This window comes from Apodemus sylvaticus, chromosome 11 (genome assembly GCF_947179515.1).
Source record: "Apodemus sylvaticus chromosome 11, mApoSyl1.1, whole genome shotgun sequence".
In the NCBI taxonomy this organism is placed as follows: Eukaryota; Metazoa; Chordata; class Mammalia; order Rodentia; family Muridae; genus Apodemus; species Apodemus sylvaticus.
In genome coordinates this window covers 95,814,297-95,834,541 of record NC_067482.1, presented here as the reverse complement: position 1 = coordinate 95,834,541, position 20,245 = coordinate 95,814,297, and the positions used below count along the sequence as shown (strand labels likewise).

General features: G+C 40.5%; 1 protein-coding gene across 1 annotated transcript in view; it reads left to right on the top strand.

Annotated features, from left to right (window-relative positions):
* Aftph (aftiphilin) overlaps positions 1-20,245 on the top strand; it is a 55,770-nt gene extending 35,525 nt beyond the window's left edge. Inside the window, 5 exon segments of the mRNA XM_052198118.1 lie at positions 1,661-1,783; positions 6,948-7,008; positions 8,490-8,570; positions 12,666-12,789; positions 19,556-20,245. Of these exon segments, the coding sequence (XP_052054078.1) occupies positions 1,661-1,783; positions 6,948-7,008; positions 8,490-8,570; positions 12,666-12,789; positions 19,556-19,703 (537 nt within the window). The 3' untranslated portion in view covers positions 19,704-20,245.

Genomic DNA, 20,245 nt, shown 5'->3' with positions numbered 1-20,245 from the left:
TCATTTAAGTTTCTGGTTCTCCAACTTCATCAGAATCATTTGGAGGATTTAAGACACAGATTTCTGTGGGTGGGGTTTGGTGGTGCACACTTAATCTCAGTACTAGGGAAGTGATCTCTAAGATCTAGGCCAGCCAACCTAATCTACAGAATAAGCTATGGAGGACAACGTGGGCTGCCCAGAGTATCCTGTCTCAAAAAGAAGAAGAAAAAGGAAACAAAAAATAAAAAGACTTACTATCTTAAACTTTTTATAATCCGAGGCAGAGCTTGAGAATGTATACATTTGATCAGGTTTTAGTTGCTGTTGATTGGCAACCATGACTTGGGCACCACTGATTTAAATCACAGTTCAAATTAAGAAATTTGCCTGACATTAATAATTACCAAATATATTTTCTTTTATAAAAGCATATTAAAGACATATATAGGGCTAGAAAGATGGCTCAGTGGTTAAGAGCACTGACTGCTCTTCCAAAGTCCTGAGTTCAAATCCCAGCAACTACATGATGGCTCACAACCATCCGTAATGAGATCTGACGCCCTCTTCTGTAGTGTCTGAAGATAGCTACAGTGTACTCACATATAATAAATAAATAAATCTTTTAAAAAAAAAAAAAAGACATATATGATATACATGTGGTACCATGAACTTATTTCATTGTTCTACTACATGGAAGCCTATCACATGTATTAATATTAGGAATTGGGTCTGCTGGGGAGACGAGGAGGTCAATGTGTAAATTGCTTTTTATTAGTTTATATCTGTGTGGGAATAGGAACTCTCCTAAAAGGCAATTTTAGAAATTTACAGATTCTGAGATTACTGGTTAGTAGCTTTCTCATACACACATGCACACATAGAGCAAAAAGTGATTTTTGTGTGAAATACAAACCAGTAACTATTTAAGAGTTCGTGAGGGTGTTTGGTTTTGTTTGGCTGGTCTCCGGGAGACATAAGCATAGCACTTTGTCCTCAGCTGTGATTTATATATGCCAGAGCCCTGCTTCTTTGTGCTGTTAACCTGGGTTATCCATTTTCATGTTTGGTATAACCTTGATACCAAATGATTTTTCGTTTGTTTGTTTCCATACCCATCTACAATATTTTCATTTTTTAATTTAAAAAGTATGCTTGAATTGTTTCAGATCCAGTGGAGTACATAGAGTATCTTGCCCTCTGAAATGGCAGTCTGTCTATACTTTCTTTGCCAGACCCACAGTCTAAGTACTGAGACACCAGCTCAGATTTAAACATATTAAATTCACATTAAAAGACATGATTTCAGCAAAACACTATATTAGAAATAAAGCCTTTTCATGTAATATTAGTGTCTAAACTAGCATAAAGTAAAATATTATTAAAAATGGAAGATTTGGGGCTGGAGACATGGTTCAGCCGTTAAGAGCACTGACTGCTCTTCCAAAGATCATGAGTTCAATTCCCTGCCACCACATGGTGGCTCACAACCATCTGTAATTGGATCTGACCCCTCTTTATACATAAAGAAATAAATCTTTTAAAAAATGGAAGATTTGACTTCAAAATTTTTTATTCTAAAATAATCTTATATATTATTTGAATTTTTTCTGTTATATTGCTGTCATTATAAGCTTTGTGTTGATCCATTTCCAATTAATGACTAATATATCTTTTTCAGGGAATGTTAGAGCCCACCAAGGAACCATTGAAACCATTGTCTGCTGCAGAAAAAATTGCTTCTATTGGTCAGAGGACCATTATGACACCAGAAATGAACACATGTACATCTGATCCATTCCAGGTAAAATATTCATGTGTGCAAGTGATTATGCATTTATATGTAGTCACATGTAATGATTTATTTTCCTTAATATGTCTTTTATTTTATATTTAAAACTTGAAGGTAGACATGTTTTTTATTTTTGTTAATTAACATTCTTAGACTACAATGAACAAATTATCTTTAATTTTCAAAAATAGATAAAATATGAAAAGTGGTTATTATTAGTAAGTTTTTAAACCAGTACAAGTCACATACTTAATTATTAAGATCATAAATACTGGCACAAATATATGGACCAGATTTTCAACACTACATTTGTACTGACACTTATAAGTTATATCTAAAAAATGTGTGTTTGGACAGTTTTTCCCAAAATGTATATCAGTGGCCCACTAAATCATCATTCCATGGTAAAGTAAGTTTGGGGAAAATATTACACCCTCACAGCCACCCTTGGAGACTCACCTGCATGTTCAGTACCCAGAGTCCTGCAGTAAAGGCTGCTATTTAATTTTAATCTATTTCTCAAATGTATTTAACCACAGAGACTGTTTTGCAGGGTTCAGGAGAAGATTATACTTCTGTGGAAGTAGTGTTTGAAGAACATAATTTAGAAAATGATGTATAAATATAGGTCCAACCCTTTCAAGTGTGTTTGAAGAAACACCTGTTTTTAATATATGCCACTGTGGGTTTTGTTGTTGTTTGTTTAAGACAGAGCTTCTCTTGGTAGCCCTGGCTAGCTGTCTTAGAACTTACTTAGAGATCCTCCTGAGTGCTGGGATTAAGGTTTGCACCACCACCCCCAGGCACCATGGTTTATTCTTGGGTGCAACATGAATTAAACCTACTTTCCAAGGCAGAGCACTGCAGGCCTGGTGTTAGCAGGTGGCAGGCTGTCATGTGTGCTGCCTGGTTCTATATGGTTGGCAGTGTGCCTCAGCACCTCCTTTCCCAGCCCTCAAGCTGCACCGCAGGCCTATTCTGTGCTGACTCCTACATCATCAGCCACAGCACACTTCCTTCTGCCTCATCACCATCCTCATCCTACAGTGATAGCTGCTTTGCCAACTCACTGAAAATGGCGTTTCCATTGTCAGTACTGAGACACTGAGTGTCTTTGCTTTCTGTACAGCACCCCTGTAACTACGCCTATTTTACCGGTAAGCTGGTGCTTGTCATTTTGCCTCTACATCTCTCTTCTAGTCATGACCTTATACCATGGTATATTCTTAAATAACTTAATTCAGACTTACCAAAAGCATATTTCAGATGACCAAATGAAATACATATATTTTAATTTAGAATTTTGATCTGAGCTTCTAACTGCCATCACCGAATTGCATAGTCATTGCTTAGCTCCGTACCTATGATTCAGGTTAACTTAAGCACCTGACTACATTATAAGGATTTTCTTCATATAAAGTGATGTGTCTTAATGTAGTCATTAGCATATCATGTGTAATATCTATGCACTTTCTTGGTTCATAGAGTAACTCTGTGGCATCTTGTGGTAGTTGTGCTTTTCAGGTAAATGACCATAGCTTGTAATGATGGAAGTCTGCAAATTTTATCAGGAAATACCTATTCAGTCCCTTCTTTCTTTCCACCCACCCCCCCAAACCATGTACCACACATTCCTTGTATGTTTTCATTTTCAGTATCACTGAATAGCACTGTCAGGCAAACCACAGTTGCTTAAGTCCTTGTCAGTTACATGCCCTCTTCCAATGTAAGCACTTGTTTTATGGTTTGGGTTTTCCCCTCTCAACCCAAGCAGCATTTGACAGAAGCAATAACCATTGCTCTTCTTAAGGGATTTTAAAACTTTGGAGCTAAATGTACTGACACACCTGTAATTCTAGCACTTGGGAGATTGAAGCAGGTAAATATCAGAGTTCAAGGTGAGAGGGAGATTAATAATTACACCATGAGAGTATGAAATTCAGTAGATCAGAAAACCAAACAAAAGGGAAACATCTTAGAGGGGACACCAGGGTGGGTTTTTTGTTGTTTTGTTTTGTTGCAGAGGATGGGTGTCTTGAACTCGTGTTTCATTGTGTATGAGCAAGTCTGACAGATAGTCATCAGTAGCAGCTTCAGCCTCTTGATGGAGCTATTTTAGTTGTGAATCAGAGTTCAGGGATGATTATCTTACACCATGCACCCATTTTGATAAGAAAACCTACTTGCAAAGGTTAAATGACTTGCCCAACGCTGCAGATCAGTGGGTCAGCGGGACTGGACTGAGGCCTCCTTTCTCCAGCCTCCATGGTTCTGTTCTGTTTCTTCAGTTTCTCTAGTGCTTCTGTCTCTGCACATTATATAAAGCTGTTGCAAAGGCTTTTTTCCGTGGGCTTCTCTTTGGGTTGCGTTACTTGTGAGGTCATTATAGCTCACCACCTTGTTAAAGTATTCTATTTTTCATCTTCCTCATTTCCACTAAACGTTGATTCATATTTAGTGGCTCATTATCATAATTTTGGTTGTTCTAAAGATGTCATAAACATCCATAAAAAGCCAAAATTCCAGCAAATCAATGAAGTATTTCTAATTATCCAGCTTGTTGATATCACTTACATAAATATTTATAAAAGAGCCATTTGTCCAGAAATAATGTTATTGTATAAACCTAGGTTCTGCCCAATTCTTCATTGTTGGACATAACCACTAAAGGTCTCTCTTTTCCAAAAAATGAAGTAAGTTTTCCTTAAGTTTTTACTAATCTTTAGGTAAGTTATAAACTAGGGTTTCCCCAGCATTATTTTTAACATATGAAATTATTATCTATTTATGGTATTACAAAGATAGAACAAAGAAAAGACCTGTGTATCCACCTATGTAGCCCTTGGCTACCATTCACAAAATTACGGTAGATATAGGGTATAATCAAGAATAAGACACTGATTCATTTATATGTATCCCTTGGTCACAGGTGTGGGTGCAGGCGACCACCCCACAGTGAACATAACAAAACTTCACTCGCCACAGAGCTCCCTTAGGAGCTGTGGATTGAGTGCAGGCTGGGAGCTAGTACACAGCACAGGCACAGACCAGAGACATGCATAGTTACCTCCCTTCCACCCCACCACCCCTCACCCCTCCGTCCCCCACCCCAGGCAGCTCTTGGTGCCAGTCCCTCCTTCTCAGCCTCCAAGCTGGACAGGCTGACCTTGATTTTTATTAGTCTGCCTGCCCCTATTTTACCAAAACAATTATAATATTACCCCCAAAGAACTAATTCATGTTCCTGTCCTACAGGTAATAGTTCTTTACCCAGAAAGAAAGAAAGTATAATGCTGCGATAGCACCTTCCTCACTGAAGCATGGCTAGCAGTGCCAACGACATGCAAGTCAATAAGCAACAGTGTGTTGGTGTTTAAAAGCCTAACAGAGCACAAGTTATTTCCATACGTGTTGTCAGCATAGCCACCAAAAGAGAAAACAAAAACTTCTTAAAGTGAAGAACATTTGCCAACTACCTTCTATTCACTATTTGCTGTTGTTCAGTTTATGTTATGAAATTGAAAACCCTAGAGTAGTCTAATCACTTATAAGAATTCATTTCAGTGCATTATTTTATAAATCTCCCACGGTATGGTCTTGCATGCTACGATCGCACTTGGAGGACTGAACAGGAAGCATATGAGTTTAAAAACCAGCCTGCTTTACCTAGTTTAAGGCCAGCCTGAGCAATAAGACTAAATAAGACTCTGCCTCAAACAGAAAAAGAAAAAAACAATCTGATTTCAAGTAATTTCTAAGTCAGAGAACTTGACTAAAATAAATATCTGACCTGTTATAGGGGCATATACCTACATCTATTGAATAGCTTTAAGCACGAGGGCCACAGGCTTGAAGCTGTCCTGAGACCTTTATCAGAGCCTTGTCTCAAAAATATATTGGGCCAGAGATAGGGCTCAGTGGGTTAAAGATACTTGCCTGTGTGCAGGCATCCAGACCTAAGCTTGAATCTCCCACAATCAAATAAGATGGGTATGGTATGTCACTCGAGTCTGTAACCCCGGTGCTATACAGGACAGAGACTGGGGGATCCTGGGCCTTGCTGACTAGCAGCCTAGCTCCAGTTCACTGAGAGACCAGACCCTTTCTCAGAGAAGAAAGATAGAGGATGTCCGCTGTCTTCCTCCAGTCACAACACAGTCACACACACACACACACACACACACACACACACACACACACACACACACACAGTGTCTGTCTTTTTTTCTTTCTCTCTGTCTCTGTCTCACATACACACACAGTCTGTCTTTTGCTGTCTTTCTCTTTCTCTTCCTCTTTCCCCCCTCTGTCTCTGTCTCTGTCTGTCTGTCTGTCTGTCTCTCTCTCTCTCTCTCTCTCTCTCTCTCACACACACACACACACACACACACACGCGCGCGCGCGCGCGCGCGCGCGCGCGCTTTAAATTAAATATCTGAAAATGAACACCTTAAAAATGTACATTCCATCTAGTCATGGTGGCACAAGCCTTTGATCCCAGCACTCAGGAAACAGAGCACGGTAGATCTCTTAAGTTTGAGGACAGCCTCATCTACATAGTGAGTCCCAGGTCAGCTGTACTCCAGAACTACATAGGAAGACCTTGTCTCAAATACAGACAAAAAAGAAGTGTGCATCCTATTTTTTGGTGCAGTTTCTTTTCTTTTGAAATCAGGAACCTTGTAAAGAAGTAAGGAACTTGGCCTCTGTCCCCTCCAGTTGTGTGTGTCATGAGACCAACTAAGATAGTAAAGAGCGTCGGTGACTAGTGAGTCAGTGGTTACTCTCCACCTTCAACAGCCTAGATGTGCTTTCAGTATAGTTCCTTCTCTGTCCTTGTATTTTATGTTAGTGTTACATGACTAGTATTTAAATGTAATCACTCAGTCAAAAAAAAAAGTCTGTTTTAAATATTTTTATTGTAATTTAAAAGTTTAAAATACATTATCACTAAGCATACTGTTTATAAGTTTTCCAATTTCAGGTTGTTAATATTTGCAAATATCTTGAAATTGTAGTTATCCAAAATTGTCAATAGGTACATTGTTGCATAATGGTCTTGTACTTTTGGGGGAGTTGCTTTGTTTTAAGAAATCTTTATGTTGCTACTACCTATACTGATTAATTTTGATTGTTTTGTTTTTGTTTTTGTTTTTTGTTTTGGTTTTCACTCTAGGAGTCTCTCCCACCTGTCCAGTTTGACTGGAGTAGCAGTGGCCTTACTAACCCTTTAGATGGTACGTCTCTCCGTAGAGCCTCTAGCACCAGGGCTAGAGCTAAGAAAGCCACACAGTTCAGACAGACTTCTCTCTGCTGATTTTCTTTTTTGTTTGAACATAACTTCTTATTCTTATCTTTGGAAATTCAGGCTTTCTTTCTAAATAGCAATTGCTCAAGATACCAGCCATTATTGTTATCAACAATATTAATGTCCAAATATTGGTAGTAAGAATACGGTGAAGTTTTAGTTTCTTTATCTTAAGTCAAAATTAAATAGTTTAAATGATATTTTAGCTAGGACCAATTTATTTGAGTGTTTTATAGCTTTACTTTGTGAAATTTTCTTGGATACAAAGTCTTGTGGCTAGCAGTTGCTCCAAAGCATAAAGCACAATTATTCACTTAACCAAAACCAGTGTGCAGATAGACCCATACTTACTGACTTATGTAGTTTTCAGACTCAGTAGCATTTTATAGAGTACTTATATGCAAATGGAAGATGAATGGTTTTCATGATTATTTTTAAACTTATCTCCAGATGCTAACAGAGCACTTCCAGAAATCAGTGGTTTTTCTTATGACTTTTAAACTCTAAAAGGGGAGTAACTTATGCAAGTACCATAGGGTCTTTAACACACAGTGCTAGTGTTAGAGTCCATGCTATGGGTTTTCCATGGACCCTGATTTATAATTGCTTCCTGTGTGGCTGAGCCTTTGTCTAGAACACCATCACTGTCATCTCAGTGGTACTTACCATGCCATTACCTGAGACTTACCAGCTTTTCCTCAGAGCTGGGATCCTAGGATACCTGGAACAATCAATTGAAGGAAACAACCTGCTGAAGGAAAGCCTGGATGTACCTTTTGCTGTTGTCTGGTGTCTTTAGTCAAATCATCATGCTTTTTATTAACAATTTCTTTAAAAATGTATACTATTTGTGATTACTGTTGCAGAGTTAAAGGGGAACAGTACAGCTTGTGCATCAGGGTAGGACAGTTACTACATCTATATTATGTTATTTTAAATAAGTTAATGTATTGGTACATGTCCTGAAACTCACAACTTTGTCATTCTTTTAAAAAGTATTCATTAGAAACTAGAAATTGTTCATAGAAACTAACATGAAAGATCGGGCATGTAGTGATTTAATATTGGGTTAAGATTAAGTATTGTTTCCCTTTAACTAGTATGCCTTCTCTGGTCTTTTTGATACTTTTCAGTTTTGATTGAAAGAACTGACTTCTAACTAAAACCTAACAAAGTGTTACATTATTTACATTGTACACAAGGAAATCTACATTGAGTTAAATTGTTACTTTAGTTATGAAAACCTAATGCTGTACACATTGTTTTAATGTTGATTTTTAAAATGTGAAATGACTACTAATTATAACCTGCATGTTCAAGTGTGTGTCTTACCCCTTTTCACACGTAACCCCTCCTCCCTTGGCTTACCATCTGTGTGGCTGCCCACCAACACGGTCACTGAATTCCAAGCTAGTGGAGGTTCCACTCTCCTGAACCTTGATTTCTTTGGGCCGGTGGATGACAGTAGCTCTAGCAGCAGCACAATCCCAGGTCAGCAGAGCACTTAACCATAGTTGTGGTTATTTACTAAAAGCATGACAACATTTGACTTTCCTATAAACAAGGAACAGATAGATTGTGCTCCCTCCAGCACCTCTCCTTCATCTAGCATCCTTTCTGGCATAGGATTGTAAGAAACAACTTACATAAAATACATTTTTAAGAAAAATTTCTCAGAGGGTAATATTCAGAACTAAAAGCAGTTTCTACAATAATATAACGCTGATGGCTTTAGATAGCTAAGGATGTTTTGGTTTTCACCCCCTCTAAATGGAAAATGCATGAAAAAGTATTTATATGCTTATTTTGAAAGCATATTCTATAAAGCCATTTGAAAAATTACACTAGCGATAAGAAGGATTTAGTACACAAAGATGGCTTCATATTATAGTGTCTATAATAATGTAACTTTTACAAGTTCTAACATCTTAATTAGTTCTTATTAGTGCTGCTAAATGCATATTGAATTCAAAATGTTGGAATCTAGCATGTAGTTATATAGTCCCATATTTTAAAAATTACTATTTTTATGTAGCTCTTATATAGAAAGCATACTGTTAGTCTCCATGGAAAATAAAAAATGTTAACAAAAGTTAATAGTAGAAAGAAATTGCTGTGAACCTAACAGCTAAAAATTAAGCTTACTAGTACCTGTTTATGCTCTGCCCTAGTTCACTGACCAAAGGACTAATGTACTTTGTCATTTTCTAACCAAATAAAAGATGGAAATTATAATGGCATTTTAACGTTTACATTTTATTGAATATGATTTTAATGAATCCCTGTCATCCCAAAGTTGTGATGTGGTAATCATTGATCACCAGACAGCTGCTGGGGTAAATGCTAACCCCGGAGTGCATATTGAGGACTCCCTTCTGTGCTCACTCGGGCCAGTTCTGTAGCTAGCCTAGGTTCCTGAGAATTGGGGGGTGTTTTGTTTGGGGTGAGTCTATTAGGTATCCCAGCTACCCACTTCAGTGGTTTATCAGCCATGAATGTGAAGGAAAAACTAGGTCAGCCAAGGGCAGCCCTTCCCCAGGGGGCTAAGGAAACCCCTCTGCTACAGGAAAGGCCCGCAGATCTCAGCAGAAGGAACAGATTTCTCAAATCTAAATTGTTTTCAAAATGCTTGAGAGTATATGAAAAAAGTCTGTATTTGGTTTTGCTACTTACTTACATTTGATACTTTACTACTTAAAGTTCTACTAAGAATATCTGACTTATGGAACAGCTGGAGGAGCTAAAATTGTCATGATACTTACTGGAGATAAAGGGGGCAGCTAAGAGTTGTCCAAGTTCTCCTCAGCTACATTTGATCAGTCTGTATAATAATGAAAAAGAGGTCACTTTTTCTTTTGGCTGCTGAAAGCTTGGATTAGATTTCAAATGTGCTTATATTTTAAATCTGTTTACAAAGCGTTGATAGGAGCACAAATGACCTGGTTGCTTAAACAAGTCGAGAGGGCCTGATGATTGGGCTCAGGGCACAGCTGCAAGGCAGTCAGTTGGAGAGTTTAAGGCTGCAGTGGCTGTGAGCACAGCATGTCCAGTGCAGTCTCTGCCCGGGAAACTTTTAAACTCTGGGTTTCATCAGTATGCTCTAGCTGCTGTGTAAATTTTTTACAGTAAATTTGCCTTGGCTTTCTGTTGTTACTGGGTTTCATTAAAACTTCCCCCAGCTTCAGGTTCCAAGTCCTCCTGTAGTGTTCCAACTTACCACTTGTTTGTCCTTTTTTTAACTTGTTTATGGGAAAGTCATTTTTTTCTTAACTTGCTGTTAACTATCGTGTGTGTGATTTTTAGGAGGTTGGCATAGAATTTGGCTGGCTACTTTAATTGTGTAATTAAGCTGTGCCTCATTAAGGTGCTGTTTAAAAAATTCCATTAAAAACTCTGTAGTTTATAGTAAATAATTGGCTTGTTTCTGAAAGAAAAAAAAACATTAACTATAATTGTTAGAGATCTCAGTCACTCTTTTGGTTTGGGGGCAGTTTATGGAGGGGAGAAGTGTTGTTTGGGGTAGAAAGAAGATTTTCTTCTGTCATTGTCAGTGCTGTTGTTTTCAACCTATCATTTACTGCTTGGCAGCTGAGTGTCCAGTACTGGATAAACTGCTGTTACCACTTAGGATGCAGTTGTTCTGCACGAAACACAGATCTCACCTCCAGTACTGTGGGTACTTGGAAGCTAACCTTAAACAGTGGAAGAGAGAAACAGTTTTGGTTCATTGCTCTTTATATAGACATCTACAATTCCATACAGTTTAGCTTTGGCCTGAATGCTTATTGTAGAAAAACACAGGTTTTTACAGTCTGTCCTGGAAGCGTACGTTAATGAGCTCTTAAGACCTTGGAGTCAGCGTGCACCTTCCTCCTTGCTGTACCAAGTAACTGTGGAAGCTGTTGCTCATTTGATTTCTAGAACATCTGAGATCCATCTGTGCTCATCAAGGAATTGGTTCAGAAAGGAGAGAACTTATTCATGAGTTTATTATACTTTGTGCCTAATCTTGTAGGCTTCTCTTAGAAAATAAAATTGAGCCAAATACAGCCACGCACATTTGTAGTCCTAGCTGAGGCAGGAGGATCTTCTGAACCTCAGGAGGTGGGCACCAGCCAGAGTGGTATTATAATGCCCTGTCTCAAAAAAAAAAAAATTGGAGAAGCTATTAAGTATTATTTGTAAACTGATGGCTTAACTATAGCCCCAACTTAGCTTCCTTCCTGTGCCTGTCGCTGACCATCTTAGCTGCAGGCCGCCAGTTCTAATCAGATGCACATACCTAACAGATCCTGCAAATGAGCTTCTTCATTTCTCCCAGAGTAGTGCTCTTAGCTATGTTCTGGGAGCCTTTACCCGCCCCACCTCTTACCTGAAGAACATGTAGTCAATTTTTAGTAATAAATTGATGCTTTAAATAATTGTGCATCTCTTTAGTCGTGGCTAAGATAACCAAATTACCAAATCATTTTCTATACTAGAGACTTAGTCTCCAAGTCTCTGACATGAAAAAAAAAATCCTCAAGTATTAAAGAAAAAAAAATTTTATGAGATCAGAGCAAGGTTCAAAATTAGGTTCGTTAGCCAGTTTAAAAATTGAGGGTGTTGAGCTGGAGAGAATGGTTAAGAGCACTGGCCACTCCTCCACAGAACCTGGAATCAATCCCCAGCACACACGCAGCAGTTCATAACGGTCTCTAACTCCAGTTCCAGGGGAGCCAAACACATTTACGGAGACATACGTGGAGGCAAAACACCAATGCACATAAAAATAAATATTTAAAAAATGAGAATGTTGGAGGTCATAACTATAATCCTAGCACTCAGGAAGCTGAGGCAGGAGAATGGTCATGAGTCAAAGCTAGTGTAGGCAACAGAGTAAAACCTTGTCTTAAAATAAAAATTTTGAGAATATCATAGCATTCTCATTCTATTTATAAACACTATGTCTCAAAAATGAATACAAAACTGACTGATGGAAATTCTTGAAGCATTTGAAAGGCATCAGCTACATACAACATTTATTTCAAAATGGGATATCTATGTATTCCTTTTATAGATACTTCAAAGCCTACTATTTAATAAAGAAAAGCATGAGGCTAGATAATTGGCTTGGTGGTTAAGAGCACTGGCTGCTCTTGCAAGACCTGAGTTCTATTCCCAACACCTACATGGTGGCTCACAACTGTCTGTGACTCCAGTTCCAGGGACTCCTACATCCCTTCTGGCCTCCTCAGGCACTAGGCATGCAGACAGACACACACAAACAAAAATAAACACAGAGAGCTCATTCGGTAAAGGTGCTTGCTGCCCAAGTGGGTAACCTGAGTTCAACCCCAAAACCCTGGGCGGGTGGGAGGTGAGAACTAGCTGCGCAGTTACCTGGCGTCCACCCAGTCGTAGCTCGCACACCCTCATGCAGCACGCTCAGTAAACACTGCTCACATTCAGAAGAGCAGTGCTTGCCCTGACAATGACAGTGAGTGCTGCTCATGCAGGCGCACGTGGATAGTGTTGCTGTTACGTCTTGTCGCTCGCTGGGACCCTTGCAGCTTGCCCTCACTCACTGTCGTTCTGTGCTGTAAGGTGTGGATCCAGAGTTGTATGAGTTAACAACCGCTAAGCTGGAGACCTCCACCTCAAGCCTCAGAGTGACTGATGCATTTGCGAAGCTCATGTCTACAGTGGAAAAGACAAGCACATCGACCAGGTAGGAGAGCCTGAACTTAGCCCTAACCCTGGGTTTAAATGGCCACAAGCAAAGCATCAAGAGGAGCGCTTGTGTGTTAAGCTGACTTTGTATCTTAAAGCCAGTAGATGGCAACGCCTAGAAAACATCACATGGGTGTCTAATTAATGATGTACCAAAAAGACTGACAGATGAAGGTTTCTTCTCCCCACCCCCATAGAAGATGGTTCTGATTAAATATCGATGCTGATGCCACTGGGGAGCATCCCCATCCCTTCATAATTGTGGAGAAAAGCATTTTCCAAAACCAGTTTCATTCTCCCTGTGTCACATAAACTACTGTGTGCACTTTGAAGCTAAGACAGAGAAAAGGTCTTTTAATTTTCAGAACTTTTGCCACTGCACACCTAACTTGAGCTATAATGAACTTCTTTACCAAACTTAGGGAGCCTCTCTAGGGAGTTACCTCCTGCTGTCAGAGCCAGAGACAAGGAATGTCATGTGGACCTTATACTTAGGGTTTAACACAGTTAAGTAACCCGTTCTTTGACACGTTAAACACAGATAAGCCAGTTCCTAGTAGAAAGTGGTTCAGACAGGACATCACTAGTGCCAGGGCAGGTGCTGATTGGTCATCTGTCTTCTTTGCTTCCCAAATCATCATCATCCATCTGTGTCTTCAAGAGGGGTGTATATATGTCAGTTGCCCACTTTGGGAATTTTAGAATTTCCTATTGAATAACAGACACCATTTAGATTTATGTTTTAAAGTTAATTCTTTTATAAGAAACGTCTTTTTCTATTATTTTTTAACTTACACTTGAATGATTGCAATCTCTTTGGGTTGTTTGTTGGTTTGTTTTTGAGACTCAGTGCACAGCCCAAGCTGTCATGAAACTTGTTATACAGGCCAGACTGGCCTTGAACTTAGAGAGAAACACCTGCCTGTGTCTCCCAAATGATGGGATTAAAGGTGTTTGTCACCATGCCACCATGACTTAAAGGATGGTAGTGTCTTTTACATTGTTCCCTACAGGTGTCCATTCTGCAGACCCTAACAATTTTTAAAGGCTGTTTCTGTTCCTCATTTGTTGACTGTAGATGCCTTTAACCATTCCAGGAAATAGATTTGACACATATAGGTTCTCTGGTCCACAGGTCCACTCCATTACTGTCATTGCCCTGGGTTGGGCCCAGACACTCCCCACCCTCTGCTGGCACCGCTGTTGTGGGAGTTGTGCTGTTACTTCCTGTGGCTCTGTGCTGTTTCTGAGCTGTCCTTGCTTCAGTACTTTTCCCTGCATTTCCACCTCCTGACCAGTCAGGAGAATTCATCTGTTGTGCCAGTAGGAGGAGCTCTACTCCACTTTGTTAGCCCTGCGCCTTCATTTTTTTTAAGGCTCCTAGACATAGACTGCATTGCCCAACCTGTTACTACTAAACTTCATTTTCTTCTGAAATACAATAATACATTAAAATTGCAGCACACATCTAGGAGAGAAGCTGTAGCTGCCAAAGAGAGTCTCTATGATGATTATGTGATCTTTCTGCTGTTAAGGCACTAGAGAATCAGCCCAGGGCCTTGCAGAAGCTAGGCTCTACCCCTGGGCCATTTTCTCAGACCCTTGTGAACATTTAAAATGAACTAAGTTTAAAAAAAAAAAAAAGTTACCAACTTTGGGGTTCACTTGAAAGAAGGCTTTGTTTGAAAATAGTGAGAAAAATATCCACATCTTAATATTAGAATTTAAAATTTTAAAATATCACCAGAGGAGTTTGAGGTGGTGGTATTTTTGGTTTGGTTTTGCAGGAGTGGAACTTGTTCTCCTCCTCCTCCTCCTCCTCCTCCTCCTCCTCCTCCTCCTCCTCCTCCTCCTCCTCCTCTTCCTCCTCTTCCTCCTCCTCCTCTTCTTCCTCCTCTTCCCTTCCTTCCTTCCTTCCTTCCTTCCTCCTTCTTCTTTCTTCTCTCTTCTTTTTTCTTTCTTCTTCTTTCTTCTTCTTCTTCTTTTCTTCTTTCTTCTTCTTCTTCCTTCTTCTTCTTCTTCTTCTACTTCTTCCTCCTCCTCCTCCCCCTCCTCCTCCTCCTCCTCTCCCCCCTCCTCCTCCTCCTCCTCCTTCTTCTTCTTTTTTTTTTCCCCCAATCAAACCTAAAGCCTCATGCATGCTAGGCAGATGTTTACAGCAGAGCTCCAGCCCTGGCCTTGAGTGAGCAATTCTTAGTTGTATGGGGAAGACAGGAGGCACGCAGTATGATTCCAAAGGACTTTCTTAGCATATTGATCTGTAGGACTTACTTCTTTTCCTTTTTAAGTAAAGGTTAACAAAATTGTCTTGGCTCCTGACAGTACATTAGCAGTAGAGTGGGAAGCTTTATGAAGGAGCTGCTGGATAAGGAAGGGTTAAAGTGGTGTTGCAGTGGATGCACTGGTGAAACCTGTGATTTCAGCACTCAGAGAGCTGAAGCAGGAGGAGCACTTGAGACCAGCTTAGACCACAAAGCAAGGCCCTGCCTCTGAGGGCGGAGGAGCCATAGTTGGGTTAGGGGAGGAGAGCTAACGTGGACTACTCCTTTTTTTTCTTTTTTCCATTTCTAAAATTGTGTTTATTTTTTGTCAGGGTTGATGGGTTCTGTGCTTGAACCTTGATACACAGGGGAAGGTCAGAAGAAAGCCTATGGGAGCCTGTTCCCTCCTCCCAACATGCAGGTCCCAGAACTCAGGCTGCCAGGCTTGGTGGCAAGCCTCTGTGCAGTGAAGCCCTCTGCAGGCCTGCCCTCACACTCTTGTCTAGGAGCCTTTGAGTATGTGAGGAAACTTGAGGTGGTCTTCTCCTCCCATATCTTGTAAATAATTTCTCACTTATTTTCTTGTTTATTTGTGGTAGGTATTTGACATTCTCTGTTTCTGAGTGGAGCCATTTGTACCTCCTTAGACAACCTGGTACCCAACTCTAGAACTAACTAATGTCAAACTTTGTACAAACCAAATTGGCCCAGCACACTATGGCCCAGAATTCCCAAATTTAAGCAATCCTCCTGCCTCAACCTTCCCAGTAGCCACCAAGACTACAGGCATGTGCCACTGTTCCTGGCTGTGCTGGGGTATTGTTCCCAGGGCCCTGTAGCAGGAAATTTAGCCCAGTAAATCAAAACTGTAGAAGCTTATAATTAGTAAGATTTATATATCAATAAATTCTCAATTCACAAGATGCCCACACAATAATTTCAGAGCCAACTGATAAGGATACAAGCTACCCACCTAGATTAGACAAGTTATCCCAATTGTTCTGTCCCTATATGATAGTCACAGCTACCTGTGGCTATTTAAAGCCATGCAGAATTAAGATCTTCTTCCTCTTCCTCCTCTTTCCTTCCTTCTCTCTCCTGTCCTCCTTCTCCCCCAAACTTTTCAGCTCCACCTTCCCTTCCACTGCCCAATCACTGGCTCTAGCCTTTATTTTACAAGTTAAGGTGGGGAGAAGTTCACAAGAAGTCATCTGCAAACAGGATTCACTCCTCAGCCCCTCCTAGGAAAGCAGAATTAGCATTGAAATACAAGCGATACCAGGGCTCTCCGAAGCAGGGCCTGTGCATGCCAGGCCAGCACTGCACCGCTGACCCACATCATCACCAGCACTGCACCACTGACCCACATCATCACCAGCGCTGCACCGCTGACCCACATGTCATCACCAGCACTGCAGCACTGACCCACATCACCAGCGCTGCACTGCTAACCCACTTCACTAGCCCTCACTTTGCTGTTAGAGAAATTCAAGTTCTTAGTGTGAAATAGTTCCGTCTTCCTGCCCAACTGACCTAACATGAAGAAAGGTTATTTTTTAATTTAAATTAGTGTGTAGCCTGTGGTTAGTAGCTACAGAGAGGCTAGTAAGTGACATTTGTGCTAGCCAAAGAACTAGTGACTAACAGAAATACTTTGGGGCTTTTGGTTTTGGATTTTATTGATTTAATTAATACCATGAAACCTGTCTTTCTCACTGGTATAAATCCACTAGTTTTAGTAGGTTCACAAAGTTGTTCAACTGTCATCATTAAATTACCCCAGAAAATTATCTTATTCCAGCCTAAAAATCCCTTGTACACATTTGCCTATTGCAGATGTCAGAGTGGGCATGGGTTTTCTGTCCTGAGTTAAGGTCTCAGGCTGAGGTTTCAGCTCAGCAGTAGCATGCACAGGCCCTGGGATTGAGCCCTGGTACAACATGGCAAAGTGGGACCCAGGGAAGCGAGGGGGTTCCCTGGGGGGGCATACTGAGGACCATCTCAGTCTCAGTGCTCCTCACTCTCCTAGGTACTAGATTGCAGATGTGAGTGCCATACGGGACTTGAGACAGGATCTCATGTTGCCTACTGGCTTTGAACACCTGATCATCTTGGCATTCGCCTACAGAGCTCTGGGACATAATGTTTTGTATTCCCACCAGTAACAGGAGCGTTCCAGTTTCTCCACATTCTCTCCTCCAGAGAGGCTGTAGCTATCCCCATGGGTACGGAGTTGTAATTTGCATTTCCCTAGTAGGAAAACTGTTGAGATCTTCTAATGAGCTTATTAGCATCCATGCTGCTGCCTTCCAGGGTCCTGCTTCAGAGTGTCTGTCTATTTTCAGTCAGATCATTTGTAATCTTTCCTTATAGGTTACAGATGCCATGCCCTGTCAGATACATCACTTTCGAGTATTTGCTGTTCTATCGTCTTTTCACTTTTTACTCCATATGTTGACATTCAAAAGCTTTTAGTTTTGACGAAACCAATTTGTTGTTGTTACTTGTATTTTAGTTAAAGAAATAATTGTCTAATTCAGAATTAGGAAGATCTTACACCTCAGAGTTTATAGTTTCAACTCATTTTGGCTTGGGGTCTTTTTGGCTGCATGGTTGATTTTTTGAAACTGGGTTTCTTCATATAGCCCTGGGTATCCTAGAATTCACTTTGTAAACCAGTCTATCCTCAAACTCAGAAACCTGCCTGCCTCTGCCCCTCAAGTGCTGAGATTAAAGACATGTGCTTCCTCCTCCCTGACTTTTTAATGCATTTTAGATTAATTTTAATATAGCGAAAGGTAGAAGTCTACATTTTGCTCCCCTCCCCAGTCCCCCCACACACACCCTCCCTGGGCTATCCAGTTATCCTGGTGGGTTTTTGAAGTTTCTTCCCTTTTCCAAAGGTCTTGTCATGTTTCTTTTCATGTATATGTTTGTGTGTGTGTGTGTGTGTGTGTGTGTGCGCTTGAGAATTGATCACAGGCCACTCTCTACAGACTTTGATTTGTATGTAGTTCGTTGACAAAACAGGACAGATCTCAGCCAGAAAGCGATAGAGAGCAACACAGTTCTCAAACTCTCAAGCGTCTGCTTTTTGTCTGTAAATCAGAATATCTGATATAAATACCACAGATGCATGCACAAACTTAGAGTTGTGTAAACTGTTAGACTCAGTTTCATATTGCCTCTGAAAGCCACTGGTGGAACCCAGAGCAATCCCAACAATTGTCTCATGGTTAAGAACGCTCCTCGCCTTTCTCTCCTGGACCTGCCTGCATTTCACAGACGGGGAAATCCATGCGGGGCTTGTTCTACTCACTGGGACTTTCAGCAAGGAATGTTCACCATGTTAATTAGTCCCCCAGCTTTCTGTAAATTGGAAATTATATCTAAAGGCCTGTGAATACAGGGTAACACTTTGGCTGGAGTACATCAGAGATCTCACAGCACTTCAGAAAACTTGTGACACCTGCTGACAGCAGGCTGACCATTTCACTCCCTATGCCTTGTCAGTGATGCTGAGATTGACACTAGGACGTAGGACGCTTGTTTGACTTTGAAGTGATGCAGTTCCTCAAGCAATCACTGATTTATTATCATTAAGTGCAATCTAAAATGTAAATTTTATGTTTTTTTAAATATAGGATTGTTATTGTGTTTTTCTAAAAAATACTAGAACTGGGTCGAATATTGATTCTTCTGCTGGTATGATTACCATAAAGAATTGGGCTTTCTGTAGTCGATTTCAAAGTATCTTTGGTCTGAAACTGTGTGGCTCTGATGACACTTTGCATTCATTTAAGCCTGTGTGGCTTGGATGGTGTGGATGGCTTTATGTGCTTCTCGGTCGCACGCGATACTCAGTGGGCATTTTCTCCAGCCTGCCCGCTAGGTCTCCTCGAGCCTTCGTGCATTTTGTAATATGCTTCAAACTGCTTGTTAGAGTGAGGGGAGATATGGTTAAATAGACATTATCGACAAGGCCAGAGGCCTTTTAGGTTTACACATCCCTCCTCTCCCCACGGCCGCCCCAGGTTCCTGCCTGTACCCCGTTCTTATGCTGTTGCCTGTGTCCCAATTGAGCTGAAGGTGTTCTCACCTGGAATTCCCCATTAGGTTAAGATAGACTGAGGTTAAATGACTTACCATGCTTCACCACACCCTTCACGTTAGGTAATGTTGGTAGTTTCTGCAGTAGGCAGGGGAAATCCAGACGGGCAGACTGTTGTCTAGGCTTTCGCTGTCCTTGTGCTTGGTAACATGCTTGAAAGTTACTGCTGGGTAGATGATTCCAGCCTTACATACGTGTGCGTGTGGATCATTGTATCTGCGTGCTTGATCACGGGAACAGTGCTAGAAAGCCACACTTGTTCTTCACTCCGCAGCTAGCAGAGGAGAAGCTGGTCAGACTCCCAAGACCGCAGACCTTCACAACCAATTGTTTTCCATTTGGTCTACACCACAGTCCCCTGAACACACTTGTCTTTTCTCATTGGCTGATAGGAAACCAAAAAGAGAGGAGCACCTAAGTGAAGAGGCCGCGAAGGTGATTGGCAGCCTTCCTGATCTGACCTTCATGCATGCCAAGGTGTTGATGTTCCCAGCCACACTGACGCCTTCCACAAGCTCCCAAGAACAGGCAGACGCATAGTGGGTTGAATTGGACAATTTTAAATACTCCATCCCTTCCTACCATCAAAAGCATATCCACTGTAATTTAAAAATAAAAACATTCAAGTTCAGCTGATTGTTGGTAAGCCACACTAGAAAGGTATACATAGTAATGTATATTTATTTACATACTGAAGTCCTAAATTTATATTAGAAAAAATGTAAATAACTGGGGATGAACATTTTTGAAGATTTATTCTTTTGTGTTGCTGGGGTGTATACATTTATGTCTTTGTGAAATACACTGGTGGTGTCCTTCTTAAAAACTTTTGAAATAAAAAAGAAAATTAAAACCTCAAATCTGCACTGTCTGAAATCCCCTTCAGTCTTTCCCTGTTGCACTGACAGCTCTTAATTTCCCTGTCCTGTGGTCTGTTACTTTTACTATCACAAAAAACCTTCAAAATTCTTGATTTTCAGTTGTGTGTGATGGGTGTGTTTAAAACCTGGCTTTTGCTCACTTTCCTGGGCTTGGGTTTCAGTCTTTTCATTAGGCATATTGCTGTGTGACCTCTTCTGAGG